General features: G+C 56.7%; 1 protein-coding gene across 3 annotated transcripts; it reads left to right on the plus strand.

The window, feature by feature from the left end:
- Positions 1–1,258: 1,258 nt before the first annotated feature.
- On the plus strand, positions 1,259–17,123 carry Tns2 (tensin 2). 3 transcript variants are annotated; one of them, XM_085678644.2, is made up of 29 exons: positions 1,259–1,399; positions 5,244–5,352; positions 5,693–5,730; positions 6,578–6,616; positions 6,909–6,947; positions 7,086–7,135; positions 7,364–7,535; positions 7,812–7,862; positions 8,206–8,328; positions 8,414–8,478; positions 9,220–9,303; positions 9,683–9,795; positions 9,878–9,938; positions 10,117–10,192; positions 10,442–10,571; positions 10,722–10,787; positions 10,867–10,980; positions 11,456–12,667; positions 12,795–12,933; positions 13,024–13,574; positions 13,678–13,767; positions 14,037–14,162; positions 14,316–14,408; positions 14,528–14,605; positions 14,742–14,819; positions 15,166–15,334; positions 16,257–16,325; positions 16,439–16,468; positions 16,580–17,123. In XM_085678644.2, exons 1-29 carry the CDS (start codon positions 1,325–1,327, stop codon positions 16,716–16,718), a joined length of 4,179 nt encoding a protein of 1,392 aa, XP_085534770.1. In that variant the 5' UTR covers positions 1,259–1,324; the 3' UTR covers positions 16,719–17,123. The 3 variants fall into 3 exon arrangements, with proteins under 3 accessions (XP_085534770.1, XP_048305569.1, XP_048305568.1); XM_048449612.3 differs by lacking the exon at positions 1,259–1,399 and adding an exon at positions 3,026–3,134; XM_048449611.3 differs by lacking the exon at positions 1,259–1,399 and adding an exon at positions 3,788–4,001.
- The last annotated feature ends 39 nt before the right edge of the window (positions 17,124–17,162 follow it).

The following is a 17,162-nucleotide window of genomic DNA, read 5'->3' on the forward strand; positions in this document are numbered from 1 at the left end:
TTTTCTAATTCCAGTTGCCTTTAGTGGTTTTGTTTTTGTTTCTGAGGCTCTCACCTCACAGTCAGTGCAGCCTCTCCCTCCCCAGCACCTCTCCATCTCCTCTAGTCTCCTGCTGTCAAGTGCCCACTGGGCAGTCAGGTCCAGCTTCTTCCCAGCTGCCAGGTTAGAATCAGATGTTCATTCCCCAGCAGTCAGATCCAGACCGCCAACCCAGCCTTTGCCAGAGTCAGGATGAGCCCAGAACTCTGCTGAGATGGGGCAGACAGGCAGGCAAACCCAGAAGGCTTGAGCAGCCAGTGCTGGGTTGCTTTGGGCACCTATGCTGGCCTTAAACTCTAGGCACTTACCACTTCTCAGCGTGGAGATCCTCCAGCTCCACCAATTTCCAGTACGTAAATTCCAGTAGGGAGGGTAGCAACAAAATTGTTTAGGATCTGCTAAAGAATGCTGGGAACACAGGAAAGGCAATAGGTTCAAAGATCTAGGACCACATCCCTCCCCTCCACCTTCTCCGGAGTGTCACAACTCAAAGTAGCACCATGGCCCATTAGTTTAATTCCAGACGTTCCTATCCAATATCGGACTTAAAAGAAGGGAATGAAATGACACCATCAAAAGAACTTCCATTGGCAAGACCGAAGAACACCTGGGTGATGACTAAAGCCGTTGATTGGCGGGAGTTTTGCGCTCCCTTCTCTGGGTCCTCAGTTCTGAGTCCTTTGGGAGAAGAGATGACACAGAAAGCTCCAGTGGGGCACAGCATTAGGAAGCGGTGTCCGAAAACCTGGGACACCAGTAACGGGTGTCTAAGTCTGGCGCCCACTCCAGGTCAGGCCTGGTTCAGATTAGTCCCGCATTCCGCTCCTGCAGTAACCAAGAGGCGGCCGAGAAGCCAAGGCCTCACAGCTGTTCTCTGTACCCATCTGGATCTGTGTCCACCTTTTGGGAGTTCGTGCAGATCACGCGTTTCTCTCCGCCCGTATCCCTCTGCAGCCTCTCGGTCTGAGACTTCCCAGGACTGTCTTCCCACGTGAATCCCTCCCCGGCTCTGGCTGCCAGCTCCTTCTGCGAGTCTCGGTTGAAGCCTGCCTCGGCGCGCCGAGCCGTTCGCGGGAAGGGCAGTGGGAGGAGAGGAGGGAGAAAGGAGGCGGCGCGGGCGGGGAGCGGGTGGAAGGTGGCGATTGGAGCCCGGGAAGAAGGAGGGAGCCGGAGGGCGGGAGGAGGCGGCGGGCGCAGGGCGCGGAGGGAGGGAGCCAGCTGAGTGCCCGTCCCGCCGCCGCTGCCGCCGCCGCCGCCTTCGCGTGTCGCGGCGCGGCTGGCCGGGATGGGCTGGCCCGGGGGCGCCCCCTGCTGCTGCCCCGGTCCGCCGCGCCCCCGGCCCTCCGGGCGCCCCCCACAGGTGAGTGGCCGCGCCACGCCGAGCGGGAACGCGGGCGGCGGCCCTCTGCGTCACAGCGCGCGGTCTGAGCCAGGGGCGGGCGCCAGGGGGCGCGGGGGCGCCAGGGGTCCCGGAACACCGGGCACGGCGGGAGCCCGAGGCTGGGACTGCGGCCAGCACTGCCCTGGTCGCAGGGAGCTAGGGGGCAGTTAGAGATCCTAGAGGTGACCAGGGGGCGGGGCACGGCTGTGGTCCTACTTCAGGACGCCACGCCTTCCCGCGCCTCACTGCGCTCTGCTGCAGGGTCAGGCCAGTCTCTGAGTGCATCCCCAGTTCCAACGACAAACGCACTTTGAACACAAGATGCCCGCGGCAGCTGGCAGCTATGTTTCGGCCCTGGCCTGGTAGAGGGCATCCAAGCGTGTTCTTCTCATGTTCCCTATCTGGGACACTGAGGCGCAATGCAGGCACAGATGAAGCCGATCCCTCCTATAAGCCATCTTCCACTTCCGTCCTGCCTAAACACCCCCTAGGTCTCTTTGGATACACCCTTGAATCCTACCTCCATTCCCCTCCCTTCTTTCCTGGGCCTCACTCCTCTGTGGCCCGGCTCCCAGCTTCTCATCCAACCACAGCTATTTCCAGGAAGGAGGGGTGTGGGGGTGGGTGGAGGGGTTTCTACAAACAAACCCAAGGCTTCAGAGTAAGAGGGGGCCTGGCTGAAGAGAAGCAAAAACAGATCTGGAATATTCCAAGCAGGAGGTGGGAAGTGAGGATCCGCAGGATCTGGTGATGACAACTCAGCCATCCCCCTGGCATAGGTTGTCCCTGTCTCCTTCCAGAAGTACTCTACTCCCCGTGGGGACACTCATAGAGCTGTGGGGCTCTTGACCAGCCAGCACATTGCATAGGCCACAGTCCCCATCGCAGTCACCTAGAACACTTTTCTAGTCAGGGTGAGCAGCCAGAGTTCAACGAGGCCAGAGGATATTTGGGGACCTTTCGCAGAGGAGGGGACTTCCAGTCCCACTGGAGGCAGCAGAAGTAGGACTATGTGTTATTGGTACAGAAGAAAAATACTGAATGGGAGATGCCACACTCACTTAGGCACTACAATGACCCATCTACCCCAGCAGAACCGGGTGCTGCCCACCTGGCCGTCAGCCTGGAATGTCCTGGGACACAGCCAGGACTCGGGTAGGGATCACAGAGCTGGTGGACCTCTCCAGTTACAGGATGGGGGCCCACACCTTGCCACTCAGGTGTCACCTTCTAGCCAGGGTACACAGGCCACCGGTTTCATAAAGACTTGGGGCATACAGAAAGAGACCTCAGACTTCCCAGTCTCAGGGAGGTGAGCAGGAGCAGAGTAGGGAACTGCTGTGGGACCCTGCGAATGTAGCTAGAGTTGGAGGAGTTGAACTGGGACATTCAGTAAATACCATGCAAATGAGGATGACAAGGTTGTACATTCTTTCCAGTGACAGCTACAGCATTCCAAAGGCTGCTGTCCAGGGCTTGGGCTGAGAACCCCCAGGCCATTGACCCTTGTTTAAGGAAGATTGTTCCATCCTTTCCAAGGCCCCAACCACCTCCTTCCCTTGACTCCAGGGACAGGAAGTTGGCCCAATTCCCAGGAGGGAAGCAGGAGGCCCTAGAGGGGGTGGAGTATGTGTTGGGAGGGGGCCTCCTGTCCAATCTTCAGGCCCAGTGACAGCCACAGAGGAAGGAGACCAGGCCCAGAAGAGCCATGAAGGTAGTGCTCAGTTTGGGGGGTTGCTTGGGGTCCTGGGTGCAGGGCACATAGCCAGAAACTGTGATCTTACCTGGACCACAGTAGCTGGGGTCTTCAGGTGGAGCCTTCCCAGTGCTTTGGGTTGCAAAATGGACCACTAGTGTGGGCAGCTGGGCTTTCTGGCTGGAACTTGGCCTTGAGGAGGGCCCTGCATGATCCTTTCCCATCTGACTTCAAGAAAGTTGGCCCTAATTCCTACTTTCTTTCACCCTGAGGAGTCTTAGTCCTGGGCTGCCATGGGTACTAGTTCCCAGCTCCACTCCCTTCCCACAGGAAGTCCCAAGGGAGCATACGAGTCCAGGCTAGAGACTGGCTGGGGACACAGTGTTCTCTGGCCTTCTCGGCCTGCCCTGAGACCTGAATTCCCACCCCGCCTCACTGGCTGATTCTTGGGCTGGATCTCAGGACCACAGACCCCTACACAGGGTGGCCCTTGGGTGAGAGGCAGCTCCAGAGGAGATGGGGAGAGCCAAAGATCTTGAGCTGACACTCCCAGCAGGGTAGATCCTGGGAATCTGATCTCCTGGCCTCCCCCACATCCTCCCCCACCCCACTTCCTGGAGCAGCGACCTGCCCCCTTCCCGCCTGCACTTCCCTCCACTTCCAGGGCCAGGCTTCTCCACACACCAGCTAGACAGCCTCCCCTCCACCCAAGGGAAGAGGCTGCCTGGGCCAGGCTGCTTCCAGGAAGCCCCAGGCCAGGCCCCAGCATTGTTCAGGCCTTGCAGCCAAGAGCCCAGCCAGCCAGACACCATGAAGTCCAGCGGCCCTGTGGAAAGGTTGCTCAGAGTCCTGGGGAGGAGGGACAGCAGCCGGGCCACCAGCAGGGTAGGAGTGCCCCACCAGCAGGGCAAAGGTGGGGCAGGGTGGAGGTATGGATGGGGGGGAAGGTTACGCGGTGGGGGGGGGGCCGGTCAGGATTCAGGCCAGACCCTCTTGCTAGTTTCAGCCTCTTCTGCTCCTTACTCTGCCTTAGTACTCCCCTCATTCCTTTGGCCTCGGTTTTGAGGTCTCTGTGTATTTCCTGGTTTGAGCTTGAATTAGCCCTGGGGGTTCAGCTAAGAGCTTAAGCCCTGACCTCCCAGGGAAGCTTCAGAGAAAAGGGATGGGAAGAAGGGAATGAAAGGTAGGGAGGAAGCCAGGTCTCCAGGCACTCTAACTGGGAGGGTGCCTTCCACTGACGTCATCCGCACATGATGCTATCAACAAGTATGTCCAAGTGTCGTAGCGGGTCTCACCTCCAGTCAGAGGAGTTCTGGAACAGTCAGGAGACCAAAGCTGGTGCTGTCATGTCCTCCCCCTTGCCTTTTGAAGGTGTCGCCACTATGGTGGGAGAGGAGGGAACAGGAGTTTGAATACAGAGATGAAGAATGCGCATGGTGGACGGTCCACAGACACGGGCTGGGAGGGGTGGATTGGGATGAGAGGGACTGAAGCAGACCTGGGTGAGGGGAAGGAGCTCAGCTGCTGGCCTCACAACTCTGCATTGGGGAGGGCACACACAGAGGCAGCAAGGCAGCTGCTGTGGCCCACTGCCTCCTCCTTCCAGCTGCCGCCGGCCGCCCAGTGCACAAAGAATATTAAACATGTTGTTCTGACCATGGGGGAGGGGCATGTCAGCTGCCTGCAGTGTGGGGACATTGAGAGCCAGGGACTCAGGACTGGCCGAAGCCAGTCTGGGTGTTGTGTGACAACGTGCACGTGTGTCTGGGCCCTCAGCTCACAGTATCCAAGCCTCATCAGAGGAGGGCAAGAGTCAGACCCCTGCTCTACCAAGATTCAGGAAGTCCTCACTTTCGGAGTGGCAACGACAAGGACATCACATAGCAGGGCCACGTGAGGGGCCTAAGTGATCTCTTAGGGAGGAGCTGACCTAGCCAAGGTGACGCAAGGGGTCACATTCCAAGCCCTGTAGAGGACAGGCCCCGTGACTACCCTGAAACAGCTGTGGCCAAGTGTGCCTGAGAGTTCAGAGGGAAGCGGCGCTGTCCTACGGCAAGGCTCCTGCCCAGCCTGGAGATGGGCCCACTAGGAACTCACACCTCCATCTGTCTGCCATCCCGCCCGCAGCCTAGGAAAGCAGAACCACACAGCTTCAGAGAGAAGGCTTTCCGGAAGAAAGCTCCAGTGTGTGCAGTGTGTAAAGTCACCATCGACGGCACAGGTGTCTCCTGCCGAGGTGAGGTGCCGTTCCCTCCTGCTCTGAGCCCTCCACTCAGTGCGCCCACTGCGCTGGCTCCAGGAGCAGGCAGACTCACAGGACAGAAACAGGACCCTCACTCACATCCACCCGTGACAAGGGCTTGCCTTCCTCCTCACCTCCATCCATCCTAGATCAGAACCTCTGGCCCTTTCCCCTGACTCAGGAGCAGAACCTGCTGTTACCCTGCCCTGCTCACAACTCCAGCAATCTAGTGTTAAGTCCCAGGGTTGGCTTTCAGGGCCTGCGGAAGTGGAGGATGGCCGCTTTCACTGCTCCCATAAGTCCCTGCTAACCTTTTTCTCCCTTTCCTCTCTAGTCTGCAAGGTGGCCACACACAGAAAATGCGAAGCAAAGGTGGGTGCCTGGTCCTAGCTGATGGAGATGGAGTCTTTCCACTGCCCAGACAGGCTTCTTCAGCCACACTGGCATGGTTCTTCCACTTAGTCCCAGTCATTCCTAGAGACCCCTCCTGGGTGGCAGGGGTGTTGTGCTGGGCCCTTTAAGAACCACCCTACTCCACCCCTGGAGGGTTGGCCCAGGAGGGTGGACAGTGAGACAGCGTTTGTCTTGGTGCTGTGCCCAGGCTGCAGCTGGCCAGAGGAGGGGGGGTGGAGGAGGAGGAAGGGTGGGGTGGATAGAGAGGGAGCAGAATTTCAGAGACCAGGCGACAGAATAGGCTGTGCTTTCCCTCTGGGAAGGGTCCTCAGGATGCCTGAGTTGATCTTACCCTGGGTGCTGGAAGGGCTGGGCCTCTTCAGCCCATACTGTAGGTGGTACCCACTGTCCACTGAGAACCTAAGGCAGCCCCATCTCTGAGGAACATTCCTGGTTCTCCTCCAGTGCAGGGGGGTAGTCCCAGGGCCTCAAGCTAGCTTGGGGGAGCTCTGTCCCCATGGGTGGGGTCTCAACGGTGAAAGAGGCTAGTGTCCACCCCTGGCCATTGCCTGCCTGCCTGCCTCTATATTTAACTCCTGTCCTGCAGCTGGATGAATGGGGGTCTGTTTAGGCAGGGGGCTGAGAGCCAAGAGCAACAAGCAGGGGGCCTGAGAGGTGGGGGACCAGGAGGCCAGAAGCAAGGCTCCCTTAAATAGAGGAACCTCAACTGGAGCCTGTACTCAACAGTTGACAGCCCCTCCACCTTGCTGCTGAGGCCAGGCACCCCATTTCATCAGCTCAGTCCCTTACTCCCATCTCCTTCCAGGTGACTTCATCCTGTCAGGCCTTGCCCCCTGCGGAGCTGGTGAGTGTGCTCTAGGATGGGCAGGGAAGACAGGAACTTGACAGTGTTCAGAGGTCTGGTGGTCTCAGTGGGTCTCCAGGAAGTTACCTAAAGCTGAGCGCTGTGGGTATTGACTGTTCTAGCTCTTCACTGTTACTGTTTTCTAGGGCCTAGGGCCTGCTGGGGGCTGGAGACCACCCCCACTCCCAGAAAATAGACATAGACATGCCCTCCCACCCCCCACTCCAGGTCCAGACTAGTCATTGCCCCTGCCCTAACCACTCCCATTTCCTCCCCCACCTCCTCCCTCTAGCGGAGAAACACTGCCCCAGTCCGGCGCATAGAACACCTGGTAAGGGATGCTAGGGGCCTGGGCGGGAAGGGGCGCGTGGGTAGTTGTTGGGAGACCACGGCTTGTGGAACTTTGGACTGGGATTCTTAGGAGAGATGCACCCAAAGAGATGTCTGCATAAGGTTTCTCGTCTACTAGGGGTCCACCAAGTCTCTGAACCACTCAAAGCAACGCAGCACCCTACCCAGGTGAGTGAGGGCGCCCGGCGAGCCCACGTGGGCATTTTCCACCGGACCCCCACTCAGCTCATGACAGTGACCCCCCAATAAAACACCCCAGGACAGTGCGCCTCCTCCGGACCACGCCCCCTTAGGATCTAGCAGGCCTCCCAGCGCTCCCCATTACCCTTTTCATCATACTAGCTCCGTGGGGTGCCTGGCCTCTGTTCCCTAAGTCAGCTTTGCGACCTCTGCCAGGAGCTTCAGCCTGGATCCGCTCATGGAACGTCGCTGGGACTTGGACCTCACCTATGTGACCGAGCGGATATTGGTTGCGGCTTTCCCCGCACGGCCGGATGAGCAGCGTCACCGGGGCCACCTGCGCGAGCTGGCCCACGTGCTACAGTCTAAGCATCGGGACAAGTACCTGGTGAGGAGCGGTCGACCTGATTCAACCAATGAGAGGGCTGGGAAGTCCAAATGGGCAAGGCTACTGTTTGCCATCAATCCCTGAGATGGGGCTGGCAGGGGGCGATGTTGGTGTGCAAGGCTGGGGCGGGGCCTGAGCTCAGTGGGCAGCAGCAGCTCCCAGAGAATCCAGTTCCAGAGGATTGCAATCTTATTTTAGAGTAAAATTCTCATTGAGGGTCCACCTCCAGCTCCTCTGTCCGAGGTTGCCTTCATCTAACTCTTCTCTTTATTTCAGCTTTTCAACCTTTCAGAGAAGCGACATGACCTGACCCGCCTGAACCCTAAGGTAGGAGGTAACGGTCTGTCTGACCTTTAAGCTGAGCCAACCCTGTGAGAAAACTCCGCCTCCTTGATATTAGTAGCAGTTGACATCCACTTTACTCTTCTTTTTTTTTAATTAAAAAAATTTACTTTTCATTTTACATACCGACCTGAGTCCCCTCTCCCTCTTTTCCACTCTTAAGCACTCTCCTATATGACATACCATTTAAGATGCCTGAAAACGTGGTACAGATTGTCTGAAAAATGCGGCCTGCTACTGTGGACTGCTAGCAAGCCCCACCTTTCCCAGTCCTCACCTCCTTGTTCCTGCTCCCCTCACACACAGTTGTACCCTTGTACTTTCCCAGGTGCAGGACTTTGGCTGGCCTGAGCTGCATGCCCCACCTCTGGACAAATTGTGTTCCATCTGCAAAGCCATGGAGACATGGCTCAGTGCTGACCCCCAGCACGTGGTCGTGTTGTACTGCAAGGTGGGCTGGGACCTTGGGGTCATAGAGCTGAGGCAACCTCAGCCTAGACCACACAGGCCCCCACAACCATTTCTTTACCTCCCAGGGGAGCAAGGGCAAGCTAGGGGTCATCGTCTCTGCCTATATGCATTACAGCAAGATCTCGGCAGGGTGAGTTGCCCTGCCCCGGGGCCCTTCCTCATCTGAGCCTATAGTCAGAGTCCTATACTGTAAACTTGGTGTGGTACCGCCTATCTCCACGTGGTGCCCAGCACTCTCCAACAGATGAGCTGGGCTAGTTTCCTAGCACTGTCAACAAAATGCCATTAGCTGGCATTAAGATAACTCAATTGTCTCACAGTTCTAAGATGCTAAAAATTCAAAGTCAAGGTATCAGTGGGGCCTTGCTCTCTCTGTGACTCTAGGCAGACTCCTTCCTTGCCTCTTTCCAGCTTCTGGTGATGGCTGGCAATTCTTGGCAGTTCTTGGCTTGCAGCGGCATCACTCCAACCTCTGCCTTCGTCATCACGCGGTGTTCTCTTTGTGCGTCTGTTTCTGTACTTCCTCTTCTAAGGGCCAATCCCACCTTGCTCCTGCATGATCCCATCTTAGCCTATCTAACCACATCTGCAGAGGTACATTTGAGGTACATTTCTCTGGGGGAGGGACACATCTCAACCCATCAGATTGTCTAACTGCCCCATTTTACAGGTGAGGAAAATCAAATTCAGGGGACAATTGCCTGAGGCCCAACAACTGGGAAGCTGTACTATAGGGCTTCTAGCTTTCTTTACCACTGGGGGTCTGCTCTACACTGAGGAGATCTCATGGTTCCTCTTCCCTGGGGCTTAGGCATGGAAGGCCAAAATGAGACTAATCCATAAGCACCCCCACTTGCCCTGTTCTCCCCAGGGCAGACCAGGCACTGGCAACTCTCACCATGAGAAAATTCTGCGAGGACAAGGTGGCCACAGAACTGCAGCCCTCCCAGCGCCGGTGAGCAGTCCAGTGGGGAAGGGCTGATCCTCTTGCTCAGGCAGCACACCTGAATCCCACAGTGCAAGGGATCCAGGCACTGTCCCAAGTTCTGGGGACTCAGAACAGACAGGGTTAGGCTCTCGTGGCATTCATTCCACTGGAGTGGAAGACAAGAAGCCATGCACAAACAGATTAGATTGTTCTAGCTGAAGATATGGTCCATGAAGAAAGTACAGCAGAGGCTTGTGAGAAAGGCTTTATGGGATGAGCCGAGATTGCCTCATTGAAGTTTAGAAGAACATTCTAGATCTCCCAAGGTTTGGTAGGTCTGCACTGCTGAGTTAGTGTGAGGCGCCCTCTGAGCATGCTGACGCTTTCCTTGGCGCCCTCCCACCAGCTATGTCAGCTACTTCAGTGGACTGCTGTCTGGCTCCATCAGGATGAACAGCAGCCCGCTCTTCCTGCACTATGTGTTTGTACCCATGCTGCCAGCCTTTGAGCCCAACACAGGTGAGTCCACCTGGGACGTATTCCACGGGAACGGCCATTTCCCACCCCACTTCACCCCACATGTCTTCCTCTACCCCTCCAGGCTTCCAGCCCTTCCTCAAGATCTACCAGTCTATGCAGCTGGTCTACACATCTGGAGTATAGTGAGTGCTCTGCTCCCTGGCCCTGACACCTGCCCATGCCTGTGTCCCTCTGTCTGTCCCCAGCCTACCCAGGCTCTGCTTTCTGGCTCCAGCCAGGGAGGTGGAAGTACTCTCTAGGGCCTGACCTCTATGCCCTCCCTGGATGCTTCTGACTGTTCTGCCTTCTCTCTACCCAAAGTCACATTGCAGGCCCAGGACCCCAGCAACTTTGCATCAGCCTAGAGCCAGCTCTCCTCCTCAAAGGCGATGTCATGGTGAGGGGGATCCTGAGACTGGGGACTGTAATGGAGTGGGGGTTTCTAGCCATATAGTTAACTGACCAGGCATCAGTTCAAGCAGGACTGGAGGGTCCAAAGGAAATCCTCCACCTGGTATCCCGAAGGAGAGTTCACCTTGAAACTAGGGCATGGCAGAAGCTGTCAACTGGCAGCCCTTTGGGTAAAGGCACAAATAAGGCAAAATGGATATGAAGGCCTGACCCCTAGGCTCCTGCCCTCCTTCAGGTAACCTGCTATCACAAGGGTGGCCAGGGGACAGACCGAACCCTTGTGTTCCGAGTTCAGTTCCACACATGTACCATCCATGGATCACGGCTCACCTTCCCCAAGGACCAGCTAGATGAGGCCTGGGCTGGTGAGTCAGAGGCTTATGAAGGGGAAGGTGGGCAGAGATGGGATATCAGTAGGGCCTGGGCTGGTGAGTCAGAGGCTTATGAAGGGGCAGGTGAGCAGAGACGGGATGTCAGTAGGGCCTGGCTCCTCACCACCACCACCACCTCCACAGATGAGCGGTTCCCTTTCCAAGCCTCAGTGGAGTTTGTCTTCTCCTCCAGTCCTGAGAAGATCAAAGGTAAGAGTGGGAGCTGGAGGGGTAGAGTGCTGAAGGTTTGGGGGCCCCTGATCTTCAGTACTCTGGCGGCTTTCTACAGGCAACACTCCACGGAATGATCCCTCTGTCTCTGTGGATTATAACACAACGGAGCCTGCTGTACGCTGGGACTCCTACGAGAACTTCAACCAGCACCATGAGGACAGTGTGGATGGTGTGTGGGGTGGAGGACAGTGGGATGGGGTGGAGGACAGTGGGGATGGGATGGAGGACAGTGGGATGGGGTGGAGGACAGTGGGGTGTTGGGTGGAGGACAGTGGGATGGGATGTGGGGTAGAGGACAGTAGGGATGGGGTGTAGGGTGGAGGACAGTGGGATGGGGTGTGGGGTGGAGGACAGTGGGATGGGGTGTAGGGTGGAGGACAGTGGGATGGGGTGTGGGGTGGAGGACAGTGGGGATGGGATGGAGGACAGTGGGGATGGGGTGTAGGGTGAAGGATAGTGGGGATGGGGTGTAGGGTGAAGGACAGTGGGGATGGGGTGTAGGGTGGAGGACAGTGGGATGGGGTGTGGGGTGGAGGACAGTGGGATGGGGTGTGGGCTGATGGGAGATATAGCTTTGTGGTTTGTGGGGAGAGGCACACTAAAGCATTAATGATGTCCCCACTCACAAATTCTTCTCCACTCAGGCTCCTTGGCCCACACAAGGGGCCCCCTGGATGGCAGTCCTTATGCCCAGGTGCAGCGGGTCCCCCGTCAGACTCCACCAGCACCTTCTCCAGAGCTTCCCCCGCCCCCCATGCTCTCTGTCAGCAGTGACTCTGGCCACTCATCCACACTCACCACAGAACCCACAGCAGAATCCCCTGGCCGACCACCCCCAACCGCTGCTGAACGGCAGGAGCTGGATCGTCTGCTGGGAGGCTGTGGCGTGGCCAGTGGGGGCCGTGGAGCTGGGCGTGAGACAGCTATCCTAGATGATGAAGAGCAGCCCTCTGTGGGTGGGAGCCTGCACCTTGGGATGTATCCAGGTCACAGGCCTGGCCTCAGCCGCCACTGCTCCTGCCGGCAGGGCTACCGGGAGCCTTGTGCAGTCCCTAATGGGGGTTACTACCGGCCGGAGGGAACCCTGGAGAGACGACGGCCCTATGGAGGCTATGAGGGACATCCCCAGGGCTACACGGAAAGCTCTATGGAGAAGAGGCGCCTCTGCAGGTCACTGTCAGAAGGACCATACCCCTATGCATCTGAGCTAGGGAAACCAGCCAATGGAGACTTTGGCTACCGCTCAGCAGGCTACCGGGAGGTGGTAATCCTGGAGGACCCTGCAGTACCTGCCTTATGCTCATGCCCAGCCTGTGAGGAGAAGCTGGCCCTGCCCACAGCAGCCCTGTATGGACTGCGACTAGAGAGGGAGGCTGGAGAGGGGTGGGCCAGCGAAGCAGGGAAGCCTCTCCTGCATCCAGTGAGGCCCGGACACCCATTGCCTCTGCTGGTGCCTGCCTGTGGGCATCACCATGCCCCAGTGCCTGACTACAGCTGCCTGAAGCCACCCAAGGTGGGCGAGGAAGGGCATGAGGGCTGCTCTTATGCTATATGCCCTGAAGGCAGGTATGGGCATCCAGGGTACCCTGCCCTGGTAACCTATGGCTATGGAGGAGCAGTTCCCAGTTACTGCCCAGCATATGGCCGGGTACCTCACAGTTGTGGATCCCCAGGTGAGAGCAGAGGGTACCCTAGCCCTGGTGCTCACTCACCGCGGGCTGGTTCTGTGTCCCCGGGGAGTCCACCCTACCTGCAATCCAGGAAGCTGGGTTATGAGATTCCTGCAGAGGATGGAAGGGACAAGTACCCACTGCCTGGGCACCTGGCCTCAACAGGAGGACCCTTGGCATCTACAGGTGAGGATAGTAGAGTGTCCAGGGCAGACGAGGGTTCTAAATGCTGCTGTAGGTGCCATGGGTGGGAGGGAACTGAGCCAGACAGAAAAGCAAGCTCCTGTTCACAGAGCCCCTCTCTCCATCTCAGAGTCACCTGAACTGTCCTGGAGGGATGGCTCCACTGGGCACAGCACGCTGCCTCGGACTCCCCAGTGCACTGCCTCTTCAGAGCTGTCTGGTCCCTCCACGCCCCTGCACACCAGCAGCCCAGTCCAGGGCAAAGAAAGGTACACAGAGGGCCAAGGGTACTTGGGCACTTTCTGTGGTGTCAGCAGCCCAAGGCAGGGGCTGTCTGACCATCTACATTTCCCCTGCAGCACCCGACAAGACACCAGGTCTTCCTCTTTGGCACCAACTCAGAGACTGGGTCCCAGCGAGGCCTTGCCCCCTGTTGTCCAGGGAGGCACTGAAAAGGCTCCTGAGCTGCTGGCCAGCAGCAAGCCTGAGCCACCAGACCTTAGCCCTTTCTCCCAGACCTCCCCACCCAGCTCACCCAATGGCTGGCCTCAGGAAAGGAGCCCAGGGAGTCATCCCAACAGTGCCAGTCCTCGGGGTCCTGTGCCAACCACCCTGCCTGGACTCCACCATGCTCCCTGGAGGGGCCCCCCAGACAGCCCAGACGGCTCCCCCCTTACTCCTGTGCCTACCCAAATGCCCTGGCTTGTGGCCAGCCCAGAACCACCCCAGAGCTCACCCACCCCTGCCTTCCCATTGGCTGCTTCCTATGATGCCAGTGGTCCCACTCAACCACCACTGCCTGAAAAACGCCACCTGCCTGGGTCTGGGCAGCAGCCATCACCACCAGCCAGAGCCACCAGTCAACACGTTACCTTTGCACCTCCTCTCCCAGATGTCACCCAACCCCCAGGTATAAGGGGGTTGTAGGACAACTGGATGTCCTTTAAAGAACCCCACCTCCCAGAGAGCCGTGGGGACCCCTGAGGTTCGAACTCAATCCCTTCCTCTCCTAGAGCACCCTTTACAAGAGAATCAAACCAATGTCAAGTTCGTCCAGGACACATCCAAGTTCTGGTACAAGCCGCACCTGTCCCGTGACCAAGGTACGAAGTCAGAAAAGGTAGTGTGCCCATCCCACCCCACCTGCAAGGCCTGCCTTGGCTTTAAGTCTCATCCTGACCGTTCCCTCTGTCTAAGCTCTTAGCGAAGTTGCTCACCAGCGACTCAGCTTTGGCCTCAGACTAGCTGTCCAAAGCCCTGTGACTCAAGGTCCCAGAGTTCCACCATCCACACAGCTGTCGGAGTGAGAGACTTGGGAACCTGCTAGTGGGGCTGTGGAGGCTGCCAGCCATCTCTAACTTTTGCCCTGCAGCCATCGCCCTGCTCAAAGACAAAGACCCTGGGGCCTTCCTGATCAGGGACAGCCATTCATTCCAAGGAGCCTATGGATTAGCCCTCAAGGTGGCTACACCCCCACCCAGCGCCCAGCCCTGGAAAGGTAGAGAATGCTCAAGCTGAGGGGGCAGGTGTGGCGAGGGGAGAAGCAGTAGAATGATGCACAGGACAGCTTCATGAAGGGAAGGGGCGAGGAAAGCAACTGAGATCCTGGAATCCAGTAAAGCTTCACTTTGACATCCCTCCCTCCACACAGGGGACCCCTCAGAGCAGCTGGTTCGCCATTTCCTCATTGAGACTGGGCCCAAAGGCGTGAAGATCAAGGGTTGTCCTACTGAGCCCTATTTTGGTGAGAAACGAGTCTGAGAGGGCTCTAGGGGGGCAGTTAAGGGAGAGGCCTCAAGAGGGCAGTAGAGAAAGCCAAGCTATCCATGTTTCCTTCAGGATGTGTTTTCCCTCCCCTTGCAGGCAGCCTCTCTGCCCTGGTCTCTCAACACTCCATCTCCCCCATCTCCCTGCCCTGCTGTCTGCGAATCCCCAGTAAAGGTGTGTAATGTCTCCTCAGTTCTCATCACCCCTACAGCCAAATACAAAAGGCCTCCTCCCACCCCTTCCATTGGGAGAGCTGAGGGAGTAGTCCTCCAGTCCTCTTGACCTTCCTTGGTGGCCCTCATATCCTCAGATCCTCTGGAAAAAGCCCCAGAGGCCCCAGTGCCTACGAACATGAGCACGGCAGCAGACCTCCTGCGGCAGGGAGCAGGTAAGGACCTCCCTCCCTCTCCCTGGTGCTCGAGAGGACACCGCAGGCTCCACTGATAGGATGGTGGGAGGTAGACCCACAAAGGTGGAGGAGCCCCATGTTGTCAGGAAGCAGGAAAGGGATCACAAGCTAAGCTTTTGGGGTTCACAATACAGGAGTCACAGCTGCCACAGATCCCTTGGCGTCTGGGACATGCTTTTCTAACTTGTCATCCAAGTGGTTCTGTGCATCCAAACAGCACTTGGCAGAGAAATGCACAGGATGATGGGATGAGAAGCTAAAGGGTGACAGAACCTGGTTCTGGCAAAGCCATGCTAGCTCATCAACCTACTAACTGTCTCTTTAGCCTGCAGTGTGCTCTACCTGACCTCCGTGGAGACAGAGTCACTGACTGGTCCTCAAGCTGTGGCCAAGGCCAGCTCTGCAGCTCTGAGCTGCAGCCCCAACCCAGTACCAGCCATTGTTCACTTCAAGGTTTCGGCTCAAGGCATCACACTGACAGACAACCAGAGAAAGTGAGCCTTAGAGTCCCAAGGAGGGGACTGGAGTTTTGCTTTCTTTTCATGTATGTGTGTGGTGTATGTGTACATACATGTCTGCATTATGTATGAAGGTGCCAGTTTGATAATTAAGAATCTTTCTGGTCCCTGGTTGTGGTCACACATGACTTTAATCCCAGCACTCAGGAGGTAGAGGCAGGTGGACCTGAGGCCAGCCTGGTCTATGGAGTGAATTCCAGGACAAGCAGGGCTACACAGAGAAACCTTGAAGAAAAAAAAAAAAGAATCTTTTTGGGTCACTCTTCCACCTTATCGAAGCAAGGTCTCTCAAACCCAGAAATCAAAGACACAGCTAGTCTTGCTAGCTAGCTTGCTGCTGGGACTCTGTCTCCACTTTCTGAGGCTGAACTGCAGGTCCTGGGGACCCAAACTCAACTTCTAGCTTGTATGGCTACTCCAGGACTTTAACCTCTGGGCTACCTCCCCAGCCCAGAAACCTGGATTTATTTCTTTCTAAAAACTAATTTATTTACTTTTATTTTACGTGCACTGGTGTTTTTCTACATGCATGTCTGTGTGAGGATGTCAGATCCCCTGAACTGGAGTTACACAGAGCTGTGAGCTGCATGTGGGTGCTGGGAATTGAACCCAGAATCCTCTGGAGGAGCAGCCAGTGCTCTTAACCTCTGGGCCATCTCTACATCTTTGAAACCTGGATTTCTTTTTCTTTTTTTTCCTCCTTGGTTTTTCAAGGCAGAGTTTCTCTGTGTAGCCCTTACTGTCCTGGAACTCACTATGTAGACCAGGCTGGCCTTAAACTCACAGAGATCTACCTGCCTCTGCCTCCTGAGTGCTGGAATTAAAGGCATGTGCCACCATCAGTGGCAAACCTTGGATTTCTAAGTGTGACTTCCCTTCCCCAACCCACTCCTCATAGGCTCTTCTTTCGCCGCCATTACCCCGTGAACAGCATCACCTTCTCTAGCACTGACCCCCAGGACCGCAGGTGAGCCTTCCTCAGAGCCCTTTCCCAGACTGTGGCCCTGTCAGCCTCAGACCCAGCTTGCCCTTTAGGAGCTGTGCCCTGGGCTGTACTCCTTCAGGGCTCTCTCTTTACAGATGGACCAACCCCGATGGAACCACCTCCAAGTAAGTCTCCCTGCAAGCCCAACCCTGCCCTGGTAACAAGCCACCCCACATGGCCAGCATTATTCTCCTGTGAAAGGGAGGCAAGGGCCCATGCATGGCTTTGTCCCTTAGGATCTTTGGTTTTGTGGCCAAGAAGCCAGGAAGTCCCTGGGAAAATGTGTGTCACCTCTTTGCGGAGCTTGACCCAGACCAACCAGCAAGTGCCATCGTCACCTTCATCACCAAAGTTCTACTGGGCCAGAGAAAATGAAGGAAAGCTGAAAGCTCTGAGCCCACATCAGCACTGCGCTCTCCCAGCACCCACAGCTCTCACTGCCTTGGCCTGGACTCAGGCCTATGAAAGTGCAAGTGGTACCAGCCTGGGCCACTGTCCTTTTCTACCCTTGCCTGCTGAGCTAAGTGAGTGGGCTATGAGATGACCTGGCATGTGAGCAGATGGCAGAGGCAGGTGTGAGGGGTGAAGAGGTATCAATAGTGGAGGCCTGGTGGGGAATGACCCTGCCAGCTCCACCCAGCTGCAGGTTCCATCATGGAGGGAGGAAGAGAAGCGTGGGAACTTTCTGCCTCCCCCTCTGAACAGGAACCAGAGTGGGATCAAATACATAGAGGAAAAAAGAGAGTCTATTTTTGTGTAATAATAAAGAATTTCTATAAATTTTTGAGGAGTTGATTACTTCTTCATAGGAAGAAGAAA

This window comes from Myodes glareolus, chromosome 19, assembly GCF_982192425.1.
Source record: "Myodes glareolus chromosome 19, mMyoGla1.1, whole genome shotgun sequence".
NCBI lineage: Eukaryota > Metazoa > Chordata > Mammalia > Rodentia > Cricetidae > Myodes > Myodes glareolus.